The sequence below is a fragment of the Clarias gariepinus genome, chromosome 19, assembly GCF_024256425.1.
Source record: "Clarias gariepinus isolate MV-2021 ecotype Netherlands chromosome 19, CGAR_prim_01v2, whole genome shotgun sequence".
NCBI classification, from domain to species: Eukaryota; Metazoa; Chordata; class Actinopteri; order Siluriformes; family Clariidae; genus Clarias; species Clarias gariepinus.
In genome coordinates, this window is record NC_071118.1 from 14,646,459 (window position 1) to 14,667,816 (window position 21,358).

General features: G+C 39.1%; 2 protein-coding genes across 2 annotated transcripts in view; both read right to left on the minus strand.

The window, feature by feature from the left end:
• Positions 1–13,163, minus strand: part of mfhas1 (multifunctional ROCO family signaling regulator 1) — a 29,758-nt gene extending 16,595 nt beyond the window's left edge. Inside the window, exon 1 of the mRNA XM_053478714.1 lies at positions 9,949–13,163. Coding sequence (XP_053334689.1) covers positions 9,949–12,796 — 2,848 coding nt within the window. The 5' untranslated portion in view covers positions 12,797–13,163. The remainder of the gene's footprint in view (positions 1–9,948) is intronic.
• A 2,328-nt stretch (positions 13,164–15,491) lies between these two features.
• Positions 15,492–20,430, minus strand: eri1 (exoribonuclease 1). Its single transcript, XM_053478670.1, has 7 exons — positions 20,142–20,430; positions 18,650–18,801; positions 18,145–18,358; positions 17,019–17,102; positions 16,817–16,926; positions 16,167–16,281; positions 15,492–16,054 (listed from the first exon to the last, which is right to left on the minus strand). The coding sequence occupies exons 1-7, from the start codon at positions 20,211–20,213 to the stop codon at positions 15,812–15,814; spliced, it is 990 nt and encodes a 329-aa protein (XP_053334645.1). The 5' UTR covers positions 20,214–20,430; the 3' UTR covers positions 15,492–15,811.
• Positions 20,431–21,358: the final 928 nt, after the last annotated feature.

A 21,358-nucleotide genomic window follows, 5' to 3' on the forward strand; every position in this document is an offset into this window, starting at 1 on the left:
CTTGTGCTCTGAACACGGTACATCCATGCTGTACCTGCTGTACACAATGACAATGCAATGGGCATGTGTAATAGAAAATTAGTGACAATATGATAGACGTATTGAAAACCTGATGGGGACGTTACTTGTAAGTAAATGCACGTTTTTCCATTTTGACCCTGCTCTTACTGTGTTAAACATTTTTAGAACACAGTGGGAACTTCATGGTCTTTGTCAGAGTGTGACAGGGGACTTACGTTATATAACAGATTCATTCTCACAGTTCTAGTTAGCATGCATAATAGCTTTACAACTTCCTCAATAAGGCACCAGGCATGTTGGCTTATATTAACGTTATATTAATTAATGATCCCTTGCTCAAATAAACATTTTGATTCTTGTCTCATTAACATCACATTATGTCTTTTCGTCATCCCCTAGACCTGCCTAGCACTTTTAAAGACAGGATCTGATTCTTGTGTTTCAGACTATGAAACCTTGGTGGATGAGAACGGCTCTGTGCTTTCAGCCGTGTGCACGCTAGATAAGAGCGCCAGCTAAACGACTGAATGTAAACCATAAGTCACTGGCAGATTTATGACTGGCAGTTAAGCTGTACAGAAGTAGAAAGGTCACGACTGAGGCAAAATTGGAAACTCCTAACAAGGGGATCGAGCATATATAGCACAGAGTCGGATATACAGATCCAGGCACAGAATTAGCAGTCTGGTCATGTGACTCATGGCTACTAAAGGTCCATAGTGTGCATTAGGGCTGGACAATATCATACATCACTACTGCAATAAAATCAGGTGATATTCTCTGCTTATGTACATTTAATTTGTATTTAATTTATTCCATCACAGAAAAGTCTCAGGACAGCTGATGCAAATATAAATATATATATGAGGGTATGCTATCGTGTGATTAGTGCTTAACTTGTTCCACATGACTTTCTATAACATTAAATGCACGTATAAATGGGTATAAATTATGTAATGTTTATCATCTAATGTAGTTTAAAATAAAGTGTATGAAGAAGTTAAACACTTCCACTGTTAGAGCAAAACAATCAACTCTGTAGTGGTTAGGTCCAGTAATACCATGTCACGTCGCCAGTTGGTGATTAGTTACTGTACCTTTAAAAGAAACCTATTATGCGAAATTCACTTTTTAGTTACTTTAAGACATTCGGATGGGTGTCTAGTGTGCATGTACAAATAAATACTCCTTGCTTTTTGTCCTTATCCCACTTTTTTTTTACCAAGATTTGAATCAATTCATTTGGACGAGGTCTGAAATTAAGGCATTTTGAGGTATGAAAAACATGCATTATCTGAGGGACTTTTCACCTGAAGCATTCACTCGCTCGCACACCCTTGGATGAGCCCCGAGACGTGATAACTTGTTAAAAAAAAATTTATATGGGACCTTTATCAGAGCCACTTGAAATACTGTAATATTCCACTCGTTGTCACATGAGCAAAACTCAAGGATGGGAAAGCCCTTGTTACATCAAACCAAAGTCACATGAAAAAACCCTAAGCCTTGACATAATAGCACTGAGCTGAGGACAAGTAACACACTTCAGGCTTCAGTCTGCAATCGCAATGATCCTGCACAGGTCAAATGCATATATTACCTAACAGGATGACATAACAGGATTGACCTGGCCTCGTGGGGATTTACTGAGGGGATTTACATGGCCAAAAGTATTGAGACAAAAGTGAAATTCAATGTTTTATCAATGTCACTTTTTTTTTTTAAGGCAAAAAAAAATTCTAAAACTAAAATCACTATACAACCATCAGTACAGTGGAACCTTGGATTGTGAGTAACTTGGTCTGCAAGTGTTTTTCCAGTGATTCCGGTAGTAAGTGAGTGAGCGCGCGAGTGAGGGAAAGTTGTCCTACACAGTAGCCTGCCTGCCTGCTCCTGCTCTCGTCTAACACCAGACAGTCATTCTTTTCAAAGGTGAAGTAAAAATTAATTAGTTTTTTTATGTTTCTACTTTATGTTTTTGTAGTAATTATTTTTATATGAATATTTTGTTGTGGAACAAATTATCAGAGTTTTGATTATTTCTTATGGGGAAAAGTATTTTGATGTACAAGCACGCTTCTGGAACGAATTATGTCGCAATCCAAGGTTTAACTGTATTTAATATAAAGTCTTTTATTCTTATGAACCTGCTGAATCCGACATGGCGTAAAGAAAAAAAATAAAATAAACAAAATAAAAAGTCTGCAGTACTCTGATGACTCTCACTCAATCCATGCCTGCTTGATTGCTTCCTGAAGATCATGCACAGAACATGGTTTCATGACTGCTACTGCCTTCCTCTAAAACTAATTAGTGAAATAACAGGTTTTGTGCACAGGACGAATAATAATACATGGCATATATTGTCTTAATATTTTATAACACCATTGTAAAAGATGTTTATGACTTCTACATACCAGCAACTGTTTTTAATAAATATACTAATAAAAGTAACATATTTCTCTCTTTTACCGAAACACATCAGCTATGAGAACGGGATGGACAGATCTGTTGTACAACATAATCATAAGTGTTTATAAATGATATGCAGTAGTTTTGTTAATAATGACTTTCCAATCATGCACACCACATGCAGTCACCATAGTATTTAGTGTGTTTGACTTCATGTGTTTGACAACAGTGCAGGTTCGGTGACTACAATGAAGTTGTCTGTTCTTCCAAAATCGGGTCAAAATCAAAAGAGTTGCGTGGGAGGACTGAACAACAAGCGCTGGGGATGTTTGGGATGTATGCGTTAAAACTCGCATGCTCATACTTCTACACCACAACATGTATCCTTCAATAGTCGCTCTATTAAAGAACAGAAGGAGGATAAAATGTTTTCATCTTTCATTTGATTTCTACATTTTCTACAGCACCTTAAGAACTTAAAAATAAAAAATGTGACAAAGAGATGGCTCAGAATATAGTTTCACAGTCTAATGAGAATATAGCATGATAAAGATTTTCCATGTTATACAAAACTTTTTATTATCCGTTTATTAGTGCTGCAAGATTACTGACAGTATGGACCTGTGTGGTTACAAAAGGCTGTAGTTTATTACAGATAATATACACAGTCAGAATTGTATATAAAACAAATGTAGTATTAATAATTTAGGGTTTTTTTTGTAATTGATAAATAATATTGCCAAACACCCTCTTAATGATGTTTAATAATTGCTCATTTGTCCGATTGTTAACCGTCAGCCTACATAAATACATTTGAACACAAAATGGTCAAATGTAATAGTTAAATAATTATAAACTATTGATTATTTAATGTTAAAGGGGTTAACTAAATCTTTCAAATCGCAGTATTTTGTAAATCTTATCACTATATGTAATGATGCCCTGAGGCTTTTCCTTGTATGCTGGTGCGTGCCAAGATGGGCATTTTGTCCTACTTTGGCAAAAAAGTCAGAAACCCTAAGCACTTCACAGTAAGGTGATGTTTACTGCAGCTATGAAAATGTTGCTTGAATCAACTCGCTCAGTATCACTTTCTCTTTCCAGTTCGAGGGTTTGCCAGGAATGTCAGACATCTCATGAGATCTACTATCATGGAAACACCCAATACATTTCCTGTTCTACTGTCCAGCACTGTGACCTAATTTAAGGATACAATGTGTCATTTCTCAGTTTTACTAGTGTTAATTAAGAAACTTGCACATCAAAATATTAAACTTAAGCTGGCCATAAACGTCAGTACACCTTCAAGTAAACAACCTGGATATTTTAGGAACAATCATTAACAGGAGGAGTTCATTTTGAACTCCATGAAGGTGAGCTTTTTACAGCATGATGTAAACACTGGATAAAACACATTGATATTAATTGGACATCAGGCTGGAAAAATAACACTTTATTTAAAAAGACAGGCCAGAGGTACCTCAGTGGTCAAGGCATTGGACTACAGATCGGAAGATCCCGGGTTCAAACCCCACAACCACCAAGTTGCCACTGTTGGGCCCTTGAGCAAGGCCCTTAACCCTCAACTGCTCAGATGTGTAATGAAATAAAAATGTAAGTCGCTCTGGATAAGAGCGTCTGCCAAATGCCTAAATGTAAAAAGAAAAAATAAATAAACTGTTGCTAATGATGGAAAGCACGTCCTTGACTTGATGACTGCAATGATTGACAGCTCAAGAAACCAATCAAAATTCTGCCTAATTTGTATCTTTAACTTAAAAATGCTCCCTTAAACACACACAAACACCCCCCCCCCTCCAGCTCTCAAGAGCTGCGGCCCAAAAATAACCTAGTGCTTCCTCTGTACAGAATCAAGTCCTGTTACGACTTTTGTGTTTGGTTTTGCTTTGAGGTGGCAATCAATGTGTTTGCACTGAGGATACTGTGTTTGCACTGGATAACGATCAAGGAAATTAAGGGAGGAACAAGCTGCACTGGACTGTGGAGCTGCTCCTGTCACAAAGCACTGACATTTCAAGCCTTTTTTGCATATTCCCTTTGCAGAAGTGCAGAGCGGGGTATTTCCTGTAGCAAAATCATCATTCTGGAGGCATTTTCCATTGAGACACAAACAGAACATAAAACTGGCACACGTATGCATATTGTAAATTGTTTATTATAAACTATTCAATAGGGATGTACAGATTTAAAAATTACTACGTTTCAGAGGATTATCCTGGTCAGGGTGGTTTGTGAGGTGGGAATGCACTCTGAACGGGACACCAGCCCATTACAAGGGAATTTTCACCAAACCATGTACAAGAACCTTTCTGGATGTCAGAGGAACACACAAGTACAGACTAAAAAAAATTCTGCACAGGCACTAACCAGACCACCAGATAGTTTGAGGCACTGACACCAACACAACCCAATGCACCAACGTGCTCTGTGCTCCCGACCACTGATCTGAAGTCAGTGAACATTAGATTAGTATTGGATTGGATTTCTATGTTGATTAGAATCTACAATTACTGTAGATCCAAGAAACAAACTGCCTAAAAGCATCTCTATAACACATCATCTCTCATCAGTACCACTATATCAGCATTATATCCCTTTCATAGTGACAGCCACATGAGGAGCAATTTTATTGCTAATACAAGAATTATAACTTGCAGCGAAATCCACCTGAATCTCTAAATCAATCAGTAGAGCAAGATATAAATCTTAAGATATGGCATGACGGCATGATACTTAGTGTTGCGACATGTTGCTGCAGGGGCTGCCTCATACTTAATCATAAAAAGCTGTTACGCCCCAGAGACATTTCTGAAAATCTTATTCATCCACTTGAGGAATAAATGTACTGCGCTGTTGTGGTTGAGGAAATGAATGATTACAACGACAGAAGTTATAATGTGAATGATTTATGCACAAAAACCACACACAACTGTGAGACTTGAAGTGTCAGACTTGTCCTCATGAACGGGGATTGATGAGGACTCGGAGAACTGAACTATAGGGTTAGACAGAAGAGTTTAGCGGAGTTATTTAGCTTTGTTGCTCGTCTGCATTGTGATGAACAGAAAATGACTGGTGAAGTGTTGCTTATTTGTGATTACGTAATAAATCCTGCACTGACTTGCCAGCAGGTCCGGTTCACACCCGTACTAATCCCCTTAACTCTACTAACTGGATTACAAGACGGCATGTCTGTCAGAAAAGAAAAAGAAAAAAAATCCTGTCCATAGGCATCCTATCACACACAGACAGAATGGCAGCAAGCTTTTAATAATGCATCACAACTCATTAAAAAATACGGCTTGGTCTGTTAAGACGGAGCACAGAAATATGTCCATATAGAGTCTCGATACGATGTGTGCAGAAGACTGTAAAACTTTCTGGCATTTTCTACTACATAGTTAAGTTTTAGCATTTAGAAAGCTGATTACACCCCAATGTAAAAAGGGAGGAAAAAAAAAAACATTTTCATTCATTACAAACATTTTGTAAGGCGGTATATGATTACAACCTAGGTAAGACTGAACATTAAGAGAACAGTTTCAGTTAGCTATATTTAGACTTCTTGCAGATGGACTTCTCAAAATATGACTTCAAAACCATGTGGTTAAAAGATTCTGAGTGCTGCGTTTAGGACATCCAGCTAAATTTGGATGACCTCTGCACTTGCACTTTGAACAGCGAAGTCACAGAAGAGTACAGAGCGTTTCCTAATGTTCTGCACTTTTGCATTTTAAAGAAGACCATAACATATACTAAGCACATTAATATAAACCTATGATTTTAACAATCAGAAAGGCACCACAACACAAACTGGGTGAACTGGTTGAAGTGGTTTAAAATGTGCAGGACAGTGACCTGGTGTGTAAGTTCAGGTCTGCTTTTAAATGTCATCTGGGCTCTGTGACCTCGCATTTCTCACACATCTCCAGCCAAGAAACAGGAGGAAACAAGTCGGGTGTCCAAGTTGGCTCCAACACAAAGAAGTCTTTCCTCGCCCCATTCCATCTTCCCCATCCAACATGCCTACACAGGTAGAGCCAAAATTCTGTGTATTCTCTACAACATGCCGCTATGATGATGGATGCGATGGACAAAAACTCAGCAGCTTAAAATCAGCTTCTAATAGCCCACTGGAGTCATCAAGAAAGCTCAAGTCTAAATTTCAAAGAGAGATGGGTTGAATTTGAGAAATATGAAGTATTAAAAAAACTGCCTCTGAGAGACATGAGAGACACATTCAAACAGAATTCTGCATTCTGATTGGGAAGATGATGCTCCTTAATCTCCTAGAATAGCAGCTCTGACGGTAGTGTCAGCTACAAATCAGCGGTTTATAATAATGCATTGCAAAGCCCTTCAACTCAGGCACTGGAGGTTGTACAAGTGCACTCCCAACGCCGTTTGTTGTCCGAAGTGCACCTGTTGTGCAGTCAAATATTTACAAAGTCATTTTCTCAAACAAAAAAACGTCATTGACACTATCGGTACATCACTCAAGTCGGACACTTCACCCCGGCAAAGATCTCTGCGAAGACCTAAATATATATCGAACACTGGATTGATTTTTATTTAAGCTTCTGGATCGTGTAATGATAAAACTAAAGATCTCCCTTTGCTCTGTGTTTAGTCTGCAAGAACCGAGGTCCTCTGAGACAGAATCAACATGCATGATTGCCAAAAAAACATCATTCCCTAATATGGTCTGATGGAAAAAAAATTGCAGCTAAATTCTGTTGTTGTTTAAAGCCAAAGAAAGTGTGTGCATTTGACAAGAAAAGAAGCAAAGCTCTGATCTGGCTAATAAACAGCATGTAATCAATAAAACTGATCAATTTAATAAGATAAATGCGCTGTCTGAACATTCACACACACTTCAGATTGTAAGTAACCTTGCTTTATGCGAGCGCTGACGTCTTGATCGGCAACAGTTTTATTTTTGATGAATTTGATGAACACAACATTCAGACTGTGACTGCTTGTTGTGGGTTACTGTATAGCTGCATGATGGGAAACAAAAAAATTACTAGATATAAAGAAAAAAAAGGACATCCTGATTAAATAAAGCTCTCATTAAAACTTCAAATAGCTTAGGATTTTTTGAGAGTCAGCATGTGGACAGGATAACAGGAAGTCTGGGGGAATTAGTGGAAAGAAAGAAAGAAAAACTCAGCATGTAACAGTAACGGTGCTATAAAACTAAAACTGCTAAAGTGCTTTTCACTGGACATGATGGATGATGGGTTAAAGATGAAGCTGAGAAACTTCAGAGCGACACACCAGGAAAGAGTGGACCTACTCTTAAGCAACTGCAAGTTTGAATCCTGATGATGCTGGGAGTCCAACAGAGTGAAATTGGTCATATGACGGATGGCATTACTGTCCCGTACTCTGACGAAGGAAATGTTGGTCAACCACATTGGATAAAAATGAGCAAATAGTACAGAGTGTACCACCTTTAGGATTAAAAAGAAATGGTGAAGTTTAACCGCCTTACTTCACAGTGAGTGCAGATGAGTGGGTTGAGTGGCTGCGAGCACGCGGGCGAGTGCGGCTTCTAACGTGCAACACACAAATTTGCACTCACAGTATTTTGAGAATGATGTAAGCATGTGTAATGAATGGGTTTGAGACCAATTCGCTCACAAGAGTTTGGTGGAAAAAGCAGATCTGAGGTTTTTAACATGCATCAGTTTTGATACAGTATGTACAGCCATAAAAATTCTACGCAACACCACCATGGAGTGGTGCCATTTTACAAGATATCTATTAAGTGGGTACAAACCTGTAATATTGGGATGAATTTTACTATTGGCAGCAACACAACGGAAAAGAGCACTCTAAGGTACTTCATTTTTGCAGTAATTAACAGTAATGCAGAGCTGCCAGGTATCCAAATGGGAAGGTAATTCACACAATAAATAAGAGATCACACACACACACACACACACTGTGGTCCAAACGTCTATGAAAACTATAGAAAATGTCCCTAATTTCCACACTTTTATCACTTCATACACACATACTCGTTTATAATACAAGAAGTTTCATTACAAACTATATACTGACAAGTGTGATAAATACTTTGGAATATTTATGTTTTAAATGTACTCGAGCTGGCACAGACACCACACGTTTGTTTAAGACCTTATGATTCATTTAAGAGTGTCATCTGAACATACGCTTCAACAGAGATTAGCCATGAGGAACATCTGACCTTTTGTACAAAACAGATAACGGTCAATAGCACACACTTACAGGGACATTTAAACTCCGGAATACGCGATATGAATTATTCAGGATATTGAACATTTTTCTCCTTCCTTTTAAATGTTTCAAAATTCTGAAACGCTCTATGAATTTTTCATTTACAATACGTTTTAATGTGCTTTTAGACATTCTGACCCCACTGTCTATTTTAAAGATACATAATCGGTATTTTTATAAGATCATGGTACTGGATGATGAAAAGAAGAGGAAAGAATAGCTACACACACAAAAAAAAAGCAGTCACAACACCAAAGCGATGCCCACTTTTACCCTTTTCTCCATCAACTCATGACGGGCCATGTAGTTGTGTACATTTTCTGTTTGGGGTTTCAGATCAGAACAGAACAGAACATTTTCTACCCTGAGCAGAGTCACTGTGTATTATCCCATATTGATCTCTCTATTCACTTAAGACTGATCCTTGCCCTGAAGCCTTTTAAGGCATCAATGTTTTTTTTTTTTATTCCGCAGGTTTGAGTGACATGTCGAATAGAGCACTCTGCGGATAACAGAACAGCGTAAAACGATGGGAACAGCTATAACCACAGACATGAACTAATCCACTGCAGTGGCTTGGACTAAGCAAGCAATGGTTAGGAGTGAGAGAAATATGACATGATGCGTGTGATACGAGGTCTGCATGTCACCTCACAGTTCCTCTGGAAGAGAGACATGAAAAACATGGCTGTCATGTGACATGCAACTGTTGTTCAGGTACAAATGTGTTTTGCTGATCATTAAACTTTCACACGCTCAGTTGACAGAAACCCAATGTCGTCTCAGATTTCATTTTCTTTATCTAATATAAGGTTACCATGGCAATTTTCTGGCTTGACAGAACAGCGCTGGTTGATTTCTGTTTCTAGGTGGGGCTGGTAAACCACCCCTGTTCTGACACTAGCTCCCATATCATGTGCTTTTGTTTAGCCTCCATCACCTCAGTGTTTCCCGGACAATAAACCTCTTATTAACTCACATGGTAACAGTGCTGTTATGACCCTCTCTCGTTATGTGTACGTATAGACAATGTTTGAGACGTAGTGTTATATTTCTCAAAGGTAAGGCCTTTGTTCGTTAATCAGAGCTTGAGTCATTTCCTATGCTCCTTTATCTCTTATCCAGCAGCTAACTCTTAATAATTAACAAATATTTAGCAGTTCAGGAGATAAGCCTTTTTTTAGCCACATACAGGCGTCATATTAATAAAAATGAAAGTTCACTCACCTGGAAAGGAATGTGGATTGGCTGACCCTCGCTTCAGGCACTTGGGACACAGGATATGTACAGAATAATGAAGACCAGGCCATTCCTGCAGAAGAACGTTCAGCTCCTCTACCAGTGGGGTAACTGCTTGCCAAGCTGTCCAGATATTTGGCAAAGATGCATGACTAGAAATGGCAAGAATCTCTGGGTGCAGTCTGTTTCGAGAAGGCCGGTAGTTCACCATCACAGGCACTTTGCCCCGGTAGGCGTAGATGTAATCCTTTCCATCGGTGCGCTGAACAACGTGGTTGTTGATTTGCACACTGAACCGTGCGAAAAGTCCAGGGGGGATGAGAAATGGAAAGGTGTATTCGATCTGCAACTGTTCCACTGAGAAGAACTGACCAGGAACTGATGAGCCACCATTCTGGCAGGGTTCAGCATTGGGCTCCTCACTACTGACCAGACTGGGGAACTTGTAAACCACAGGCGCCCCATTTAGCGGTTTGCTCCGAGGTTTGTTGACACAGTAACAAACCCCCATCTTTTCAAGCAGCTCCATGATAAGGTGCAAATCCTGCTGCGTTTGAACGAGAGGTTTGAGGAGCTGACGGATGATGTTGGACGGCAGTAAACCATGCAGAAGAAAACTCTCCACGTGGTGCTGGATTTGGGAGGGAGTGATGTTCTCTTCAGTGTCGCTTTCAGAATTTAATTTTTCTAGCATGGCTGTAAGGTCCTTCTGAAAAAATACGTTCAAGACAGCGATGAATCGTGGCAGGTTATGGAAGACAAATTCTTTTAGGGTTACGCTGTCCTCAAAGTACAGCAGTTTTCCACTCTCGTGTAAGTACGACAGCGCACTTTGTAGACGGTCTTCCGTCAGACCCGCTTGCAGGCCCAAGCGAGCAGAGTCCCACCACGACAGCCACAGGTCCTGCGGCTTAAAATGGAGTTCCTCCAGCATCTGCCACGATTTCGGCAGTACTCTGTGAAGATTAGGAAAGATATCACGGTGATCGGCGACAGACATGAGTTTCTCCTTTAATCGCTCTATATTGCGCACCTCCACACAACTGACACAAAACACCGGGGACAGGATCTGCAGCCGATTGTTCAGCATGTACTGCAGCTGGGCCTTTTTACGTCGCAGATTCTTGTCCGAGACCCCGTAAAACAGTACATGTGGACTTGATGTCCTGACGTCATAGTCCTGTTCCAGGGCTTCGTCCACCTGCTTAGCAAGTGTCTGCAAACTCTCTGTGTCTCTCTTCACCTGCAGAGAGATCTGTCTGTGGATGTCCAAGCACTTTTCCTCTAATTCTGCCTTAGCGCACAGGTCGATGTGCGTTCCCACAACACACACCACTGCATGGGGCACCTTGGCACCAAGCAGGTGAAGGAAATACCCTACACTGGAGTAGAAAGTCTTACATGTGTATGACTTTAAATTCACTACCACTATGTACAAAGCGCCTGGCGAGAGGAAAAATGGTTTTATGAGTTCGTAATTCTGCTTCCCTGATAAATCATATACGATGAATGTAAGACTGCGGCGAGCATCTGCTACCCAGTTCGTCACGTCGATCCCTCTACTACCAGTTATTGTCTTAGTGTCTAAAGGTTTGCTTACAATGCACTGCCTGAGCTTAGTTTTCCCTGCATTCGTCTGCCCCATCAAAACAAGTTTGAGCCTCGGTTTTACAGCAGTCTGGGCGTGAGCGAGCTCCTTCTGATAGGCAGCTATGTATGGGATGCCCTTCATGCACACCTCATACGGAGGTTGTATGAGAGGATTGTCCTTAACTTTCCAGATGTTAACTTTGGCAAGCTTTCCGAAATTGTCTGGGAGGATGGCAATTTGGTTACCCTGTAAAACCAACTCCTCTAGTTTCTCCAGCTCCACTATGGAGTCTGGGAGAAACGTTATTCTATTATTGTCCAACCACAAATTGGCGAGGTTAGACAGCTGTCCCACTTTGTCTGGGAGGAAAGACAACATATTTCTGCTTAAATACAGCTCCTCCAAACTTGCGATTGCGAGAATAACCTGAGGAAAATCTTCAAAGGAGTTGGAGGACAGATTGAGCATTTTTAGCTTTTGCATTTTTCCAAACGACCGCGGCAGCGCTGCAAGAAAATTGTTATCTAGCATCAAACTCTCCAGGTTCTGCAGATCACAGAAGGTCTCGGGTAAAGATGAAATATGGGTGCCACTCAGCCACAAAATTTTGAGAGACTGCAGCATCATGACATTGCCTGGCAGGCCCTCTAGCTTATTCCCTGAACAATCGAGTTCCTCTAAATCGCTGAGAGCAAGAAGCTCCGGTGGGAAATTCTGGAGCTTGTTATGGTCCACGTCGAGCGTCCTGAGCTTCTTGAGCTGCGTGAAGGACCTGGGGAAATCATGAAGCTCGTTGAAGCTCACGTCGACCTCCTCCAGGGCCTGCAACACGCCGATACGGGACGGCAGGTACTGAATCTTGTTGTGGCTCACACAGAGCTTTTTCAGCCCCTTCAAATGCTCAATGTCCTCAGAGAAATGGTTCAGGCAGTTGTGACTAAGATCCAGCTCAACCAAGTGAATGAGCTGAAATATGGGAGAGGGCACAGAGATGAACTTGTTCCTGCGGAGGATGAGGATGCGAAGCTTGGTGAGAGTGCAGCCCAGACCCTCGGGAAGCTCTTGGAGAGAATTATTGCCTAGGTTGAGGACTTCGATCTCCTTGATGTCGTCCGGTAAGGTGATTTTCTGGCTGTTGTTGGTGCTAAGAGTGAGCTGGCGCAGGTTGCTCCTCAGCTTCCTGGAGCGTAACGCGGCGTCTCGCCATATCCTGGCCGTCCGCAGATTAGTCTCAGTCTCAGCCATTGCGTCGCCTTCAAAACGCCTTAGAAATTTACCCCGGCAGCATGGCGGCCCTTTTGTTCGCCCTTCTCTGTCCAGCGTTCCACATGTTGACAAGAAGCACAGCTGTAAGCTTCGCTCCACCTGGGCACAAAAACCGTTCAGTCGCGCCCGAACGCCTCGGCGGTCTTTCCCACATCCTCTTTATCTGCGCCATGGACCGCATTCACCTACATTAATCCCGAGGCTCCAATCTGGGTCAAACCCGAGCGGCGTTTCAGTCCGGACGAGCTGCTTCTCCGGACCCGCGGCATCAACACGGATCCAAACACACAGCGAGCCGAACGAAAATAAAAGCAGCACGGCGTGTTTGCTCCACTCCCTCCTCACGTCTCCGCCCGCAGTCCGCAGCGCCTGGAAAACAGGGCGCCAGATTGGGATAAAATACGCACTGGTTCTGATGACCAGTAGGCTGATGGCGATTGAAAGATTGTATGAGGGGTTTTCCAACAAGCTGCTTTTTTTCCACTGGAAGAAAACAACCGATTTCCTCTTAAAATCTTTTTTTTTTTTTTTTCTGTAAAACAAAAATTGCAATGTATTATAATGAATAATCTGCTATAAATATAAATGCAATAATAATATATAAATTATTATAATGATGATTATTAATAATAATAATAATAATAATAATAATAATAATAAGCTTCTCTGTAATTGCAAATATATTCTGTACATGTAGTACACCAAGATGATTTCAAATTGCTAAGGGGTTGAGCTGGAATTATAAGGGGTTTAGGTATAACAATCTGGCAACCGTGCTGGCAACTGAGCGTCACGAGCCCAACTTCCCGGAGTAACGTGACGTCATCTTTATCTTACTTGAGATTTGTATTTTATTTTACCTCTTACAAAACTTTAACCTTAGAATAAATTATTATTATGATTAAATTTTTATTATTTATAATAAGATTTATTTTTGGTTTTTATTTTTATTATTGTTGTTACTGATGGTAGTGGTGGCTCAGAGGGCTAAGGCACCGAGTAACTGATCTGAAGATCAATGGTTCAAGTCCCAGCTCCACCAGGTTCCCACTGTTGGGCCTTCATTGTGTATACACTTAATCCAATAATTCAGCATCTTTAAAAAGCAGTTAATATTATTGAATGGCATAGAGGTTACTGTCTTAAAAAGGGTATAAGGTACAGCCACGTGTCATATAATATTATATTGTCATATAATTTTAAGAAAATAACAAGATCACTTTTGGGACTAAAATTGCCCCTACTATCCACCTACAGCACTTTTCCCTGACAGACTGTATGCTGGTTTTGGGTTTGTTCCAAGTTCTAAACTAAAAAAATCATAAAACAAAGCAGGTTTGCAGGAATCAGGATGTAGATTTAGATCATGAGTAAGTGGAGAGGAAAAACCCCTTGAACTGGCATTAGCAAGAAACCTTTAGAGAAACCAGACAGTAAATGGAACACATCCTCTTTTGTTGAAAAGTAAAGACATCACTGTGAGCAGACCTGGGGGGAGAACTGGACCTTCCACAGCAGCAGCAGCACTGCACCATGACACACTATATGTGAGAATGTGATAGACCAAAAAATAACGTGAACAATAACATGGTCTATAAAGTTCAAACATGATTTATAAAATCCTCTCTGCATCTGAGCATGAAATGCCAGAAAGGTTTATGGGAGTGCAGGCAACTTAAAAATTAGAGCATCAGCACCATCTGCTGGACAAGAGTGGACTTGAGTAAAACTTTCAGAATTAAATAAACACTGTAGGCAGGGCAGTTTACATAAACATGGGCATCCTTGCACATCAATGTGAATTTACCAATTATGTCATGATGATACACACTTTTTTTCCAGCAACCTTAAACAAATCTCTTTCCAGTTGGAATATACCTGAAGCCTAAACAAGACAAAGGTAGTTTAATTAGCCAGCTAACACTACTTTTAAATGTTGAACTGCAAAGTTTGCATGTTTTTAAGTTTTACAACAGAGTTACACACCTAATACAGGGCACTACAGCTGCCAGTTTAACACTGTACAAACTGTACCTCTAAATCATTACACACTTGCTTTGAAACATCCCTGGCTTAGCAAAACCCTTCGTACATGTATGTTTCCATCGAATCATGAGTAAGTGAAGAGAAAAAAAACCCTGAACTAGAATAAGCAAGAAATCTTTAGAGGAACCAGACAGTAAATGTTTGAAATGGTTGAAAAGTAAAGACATTACGGTGAGCAGCCCTGTTTAAAAACTTTTATGGAAATAAGTTTAAATACACAGTTTCACCTTTAAGTTTAAGCCTCACCCACAGCTAAATATGATGCGTCTGTTAAGCGTGTGCTAAGGAAAAACAATAGATGGAGCTTCGACCACTTTGTCTCTGTAACTTTGTCTTTGGCCCATATTTATAGGTATGAGAGTCATAGTGAGTAAGTCAGAAACCACATCAGAAGGTCTTTGAGATCTTGAAAATCTTTACAAATCATCCCCATGACATGGTGTCATCTCCATACAGCTTACACACTATTAAACTGGGGACTATAGAATTAATTTCATGACTTGTTAGCTGTATTAGACTTAAAGTAAAAAAAATTTGGGATATATTTGGGGAAGAAGAGAAAATTTAGTGCATGTATTTATTATGTCAAACTGTTAATAAAAAGAAGTAAATTGTAATAATAATAATAATCAGGAATGGCACTTTATTGTTATGTTAAAAATTTTATAATCACTGAATATTCTTTATGCTTACTCCTGAAGCATAAAACTTGACTTCGAAGAAGTAAATTACAAAATAAAGACTTCTTTGTGAAACATGTTTGTGTGAAATTACATATAGTATAGACACAGACAGAAGATTTGTTCTGGCCGTTATTATTAATATTACTAACTGGCAGTACAGAAATCACACAAGTACATCAAATAATTTTTTTTAAAAAAGGTCCACTCTGACACTCATTTTATCTAATGCTCTCTGATGTGGAAAGAAAGCACAAACGCTACAGAGTTAGTCTCTGCTTTTGGGGTACTGTGGAGGCGGAGCTCCTTCTAACACTGCTGTATTGGATACGTTCTGCAGGTGCCCTTCATGCAGACGCTCGTTTACACGCAGCCGACAGCCGTCCTTCAGCATGTGGATGGCCACGCGGGCGATATTGCGCGAATCGTCGAGACCGCAGTGCAGCCGACCCTCATACTGCATGCCGAGATTCTCCAGCATGCAGTTCAGCCTTGTCTGGGTCCGAGTCACCTAAGGCACACACAATGTGAGGTGATCGCTATGGAAGTATTAATTTTTAAAAAAAGGAAACAAAAAGTGCAAGTTTATTAACATTATTTAGTTTAATATTAATTTGTAATACCTTGTAATAGTTTCCATAAGACTTTCTGATATTAATCCAGCTTCTGGCAAACTGAGGATATCGAAGTCGACTCAGTCGGCATTGTGTGTGAAGGAATTTACTCATATCCCAAGACCTATGGAAAGGATTTTTACTTACTGACAAAAATTGTACCAATTGTATCAGATTCAATTATCACTTCAAAGATGTGGAATTCATATATATATGTAAATATATATGTAATATATATGTATTTTTAAATACATTTTGTATTATTATTTTTAATGACTTTAGAGTACTGTTAAACTTCCACAACTTTCACAGAAACTGCTGTGTCCCACAAAACATAACTATATCTTATTTGATGTAAATAAACAAGCTCATGAAAATATTTATAAGCCTTTGATTTTTAACCACGCTTTTTATATGTAAAAGATTAGCACATGATTTAGCCCACATGCCCAGAAGTCACAAGTTTCAATAAATTACTAACCAATCACAATTCGGACAGAGCTCAGAATTATTGCCACCCTACAAAATGTAAGCATTAGCTTAGTTACGCATTAAATTGATACATTAAATAAAACTCACACCATATTCGGTTACTGATCTGCCTCATCCTATGAAATAAATTGTAGTAATGAATACAGAGTGTGAAATTGTGTCATTACCCATCTGTTAGCAGAGTATATTTGTACTTGGTCCCCAGCTCTTTCCCCTGCAGCCAGGCCACCACTCTGCGAAGAACGTGAGGAAACGTATCAGCCTCGTCCACCATTTTCTGAAACAAAAAAAAAGTCATGTGTTGGGATCCTAATGCGTAACTCAGTCCCATGCTGTTCAGAGTAAGTGCTGAATTTCCCACCCAATTACCTGTGTTATTCCTGTTAGTTCCACACAGAAATCGGAGAGCTGCGGGTTCAGCTGGGGCTTCACATACTCCTGAAATGTATCGACCTGCGTTCACATGGAAAACACAAGCTCAAAGAACATTCTATAAACCAGTCACTTAGATGCAGTGCTTTGCTTTTCTCATAGTGTCTGGATGGGAACTATTCAAATAGAAAGTCACAAAAATCCTGATGGTAAAGTGCTCGCCCTATCAACCAGAGATCACTGGTTTTGGTGATGCTGTTTTCCTCTCACAGCCGGAGGCACAGAGAGAGCTGATTGGCGGAGCTCTCCCAGGGGGGAGGGATGAGAGGTACTTGTGCTCCCACATTAATCACGACTCTACAGCCAATCAGGGGCGTCTGTGAGCTCACGCACGTGAAAGGAGTGGCTAGCGCTTTCCTCCGAGTGTGTTACTCCGCCCCTAACGGTGCGTGAGCAAGCAGTTCGAAAAGATGCGATCGGCTGACGTCACGCGGTTCGGAGGAAACACGTGATAGTCTTCGGCCCTCCCGGCTGAGTGGTAGTGGTAGCCTTAATGTGGGAGCCCCCTAGTGACTGGGAGGAATTGGCCACGACTAAATTAGGGAAGAAAATTGGAAAAAAAAAAAAAAAGAAAAGAAATACACAAATAAATAAATTTCACTTTGCGGATCAGTAAGTTCCAATAACCCCATACACAGTCAGGTTTATAAACATTTATAAACCTGTGTGTGTGCATACAGTATATATATATATATATATACTGTATATATATATATATATATGTATGTGTGTGTGTGTGTGTGTGTATGTATATTATTTTTAAACATGTCAGCATCACTAATAATAGTTTGACATAATCCTTTAGACTATTTTATGACACTGTCTGGGCGGAATGTTGATGCTGCCTCCTCTTCCCTCACTGTGTGCTAGTTCTGTGGCATTACTGTGTTATTTAACAACATACATGTATATGAAATACATTGGAATTTTAAACAGCATTACTTTTTTGTCTATTTCCATCATTTATTAATATATATATTTTTTTAAATACCTCAATGTTATTCCTCAAAAATTCAATCTAGATGACTCACAACAATGTGAGCATCTTCTCTCACCAACTCACAATCTCCAAAGTGTGTGTGTCGATAAGGACCACGGGGAACTCGATGATTTCATGGAGGAACTGATATGGGTTATTCTCTTCACATGTAGCCTCAAAGTCCACCACACAGATGTAGTCGTAATACAAGTCGTCAGAGCCGACTGTCGCTGACTGCTTCAGCTTCTGCTTCTTATAGTAGTTCTTAAGACGCTTTCTCAGGACATCTTTCACCCCCCTAACAAAATATCGCAAAGACATACATTTAGAAAATCATTCTATGTTCAGCAGTTAAAGTCAGGGTTGTATAAAGAACTGGTAATAAGATACTAAAATTTATTTATTTGTTCTTCAGGAAGGAGTAAAATTACTGCTGTGCACATTTCAGTGCTTGTATTCTATGTACAATCTGCCCTCTAATAGACTTGAACCTAATAATGTACAGTACTTAATAACATGCAGCATCCAGAAATCCAGCGTAAAAAACACATTACCAATAGATTTAATCATGTTGAAATACCAATCTTACCTGGTGTCCAGCTTGAGGTCAGCACATTTAGCACACAGTTCGTCTCTGTTCATGCGGTTAATGGCGCCGTTAGCCAGAGAGATCTCTTTATACACCGGATCACTGAAATCTGCATGTCCCGTTTCTTTACATAAGCTGTTATTCTGTTCAGACTAAAAGAAAGCGAGGTGTGTAAGAAATCATCAGTCTTAATACAAGTTATTAATACCACCTTAAAATTTTGTCTCAACAGTCTCAATCTTGTCTCAAATCTCAAGATATATAATATAAAGTTATAAATAATTTAATATAAATAATATAAGAGACTGGACTTTACAACATTTTAGGGTTGTATTAATTTTATTTATTTGTATTAATAAGTTCTGCCATACAGAAAGACAGGCAGACATGGACGTGGGCTTCAACCTAAAATACTATTACACACACACCCACATATTATAAATATTTAAAATGTAGCCTTTAAACAAAGCATTCTGCAGAGCCCCCATGAATTAGGAGGAATGGCTCATTTAAACAACTCAAACAAGTTTAACATTTGCAGGACACATTTTTATATTTATCTACAGACAGTTTTTAGTTCCCTTCTCCCTAGGAGAATGATCCTGTTTAAGTGGAAGTAGTTGTTGCCACCAGTGGGTGCTCACTGGATTAAATAGGTCTTGTACTGTGTTCATCTGAAAAAAATCTCAGAAATTTTATAATGCTTGGCAACCATTTATGAGCCACTTTGAAAAAAAAAATAGGTGCAAATACAAACTGTAATAAAAGATTTCTCTTTTAATTTCTTATTGCCTTTGTTTACTATTCTTTTGTTTTATGTGTAATTTATTTATTTATTTGTTTTTTTTGTGGGGGGTAAAAAAAAATAATAGTATAACATGTATGTATATGTAACCTATTTATATTTCCAATTAAAAAAAAAAACTTAAAGAAAACAAAAAAAGAAAATGTAGCTACTTTAAGAAGGACCAAATTGTAATAACTAGACACTTGGGTCAGAGCAACTCCAATACTTAAGATCTTGTGGGATGTTCCCAAGCTGCAGTGGTCAGGACCTACCAAAAGTGAACTAACTAACTAAACTGGTGAACAAATTAATAAAAAGAAAAGTGTCAGAAGACTGGCTGATTGGTTTATAGCAACAACAAAAAAAAGTATATACACTTCATAAAAAGAAAAATAGTATGATGTATATTAAATTTATATAATATTAATACTATTATTATATTATAACATATAATAGCAATACATACAGTATTAAGACGTTTTTTCTTTTTTTGAGGTGTGTACATTTTTTTGACTGACTCTGTTTATATATACAGTACACAGAAAACTGTGTTTGACTCTTAGTTGAACGTTGAGAGTGAGTCACGTGATGTTGAGACAGGTAACGTCACTACTGCAGTATATGTTGGAATAGCAGCATACAGGCACACAGGTTATTAGTCAACAATAATGATAAAATGGATAGTTGTTTAAAACAGGTGCTTACTTTAGCCTGGCCGCTGTCCTCCTGCTCGCTCACACACTCCGTAATCCCGACTTCTTTACTCTTTTCCTCCATCACAGCTTTATTTCTTTAGCGCGCGAACATGCCTTCTCCTGACAACAAACAAGTTATGACTTTCTCCACGTAACCGTTTACACCACACTATACATATGTTTCAGCACTATATGAGTTGTGTGCTGTATCTGTACATTAATTAAAAATAATATCGAAATACAGAGGAGAGTGAAAGAGATGCCAAGTATTTCTGACAGAGCGCTCGCGCCAGAGGAGCCATTAATAACCGGAAGTGCTTTTTTTTCAAAATAAAAGTCCTAAATAACTTTCGATGCAACAGATATACTAATAATTACTATTATTATTATCTCTGTTGTATCAAAAAAACTCTTGTCGGGAGCAGCCAAATTACTTTGTTCCATTAAACCTTTTTTAAAATAAATAAATAAAATACTTCCCTCACAGATCTTGCTGAAAGGGATCTATTACGAACCAGTAGTTTTTCAAAATAAAAGCCATAATTGTTATATATTATTTGCAATCTTATTTGAAAGTTGTTATACTTGTATTTTCTAGGGCATTTGAGCCTCAACTGTCGGTTTTTTAAGTTGCCAAAATCCCATCCTTTAAATGCAGTCACAGTCCCAAGCGAAGACAAAAAATGGGAAGGTTGCATCAGAACGGGCATCCGCCATAAAACCTGTGCCAAGATCAGGTGGTCCTCTGTTAGAATTCAGTAGCAACCTCAGTTAAATCCAACACATTTCATCTATGAACAGGCAGATTTCTTATCTCAAGCATTTTTAGTCAGCTGAGACATTTGCATATGTATTTTTGTACTTAATCTAACGGATGTTGTGGTTACTTGAAAAAATATTGTGATTTTTAGTCAAACTAAATCCATTTTACAGAGAAAAAAAGGTTATATTTCAATAATGATAGGTTAAGTGACCCAGTTGCATCTCAAAACTTAAAGCACTTCAGAGCTGAGAAGTTGTCGTGACTTTTATTTTTACACATACAATGTGACAAAGAGGTGTTTTTTACATCCAGTGCTTGTAGCATGGCTGCATTTAAGTGGGGTTTCATTTAAAAGATTATCCATAAATTCATAATTATTCATTTTAAACCCCACCCAGTTGTTCAGTGATGTCACACAGGACTTTCCTTTTAAAAATATCTTTAATGATGACCTCTTAGACTAA

What these genes read in the sequence shown, in the direction of transcription:
- eri1 (XM_053478670.1), bottom strand. Translation starts at nt 20,213, where the DNA reads ATGGAGGAAAAGAGTAAAGAAGTCGGGATTACGGAGTGTGTGAGCGAG. An exon ending in ACACACACACTTTGGAGATT is followed by an intron (nt 17,103 to 18,144) that starts GTGAGTTGGTGA and finishes ATGTGAACGCAG; the next exon opens with GTCGATACATTTCAGGAGTA. An exon ending in TATACTCTGCTAACAGATGG is followed by an intron (nt 16,282 to 16,816) that starts GTAATGACACAA and finishes TCCTTTCCATAG; the next exon opens with GTCTTGGGATATGAGTAAAT.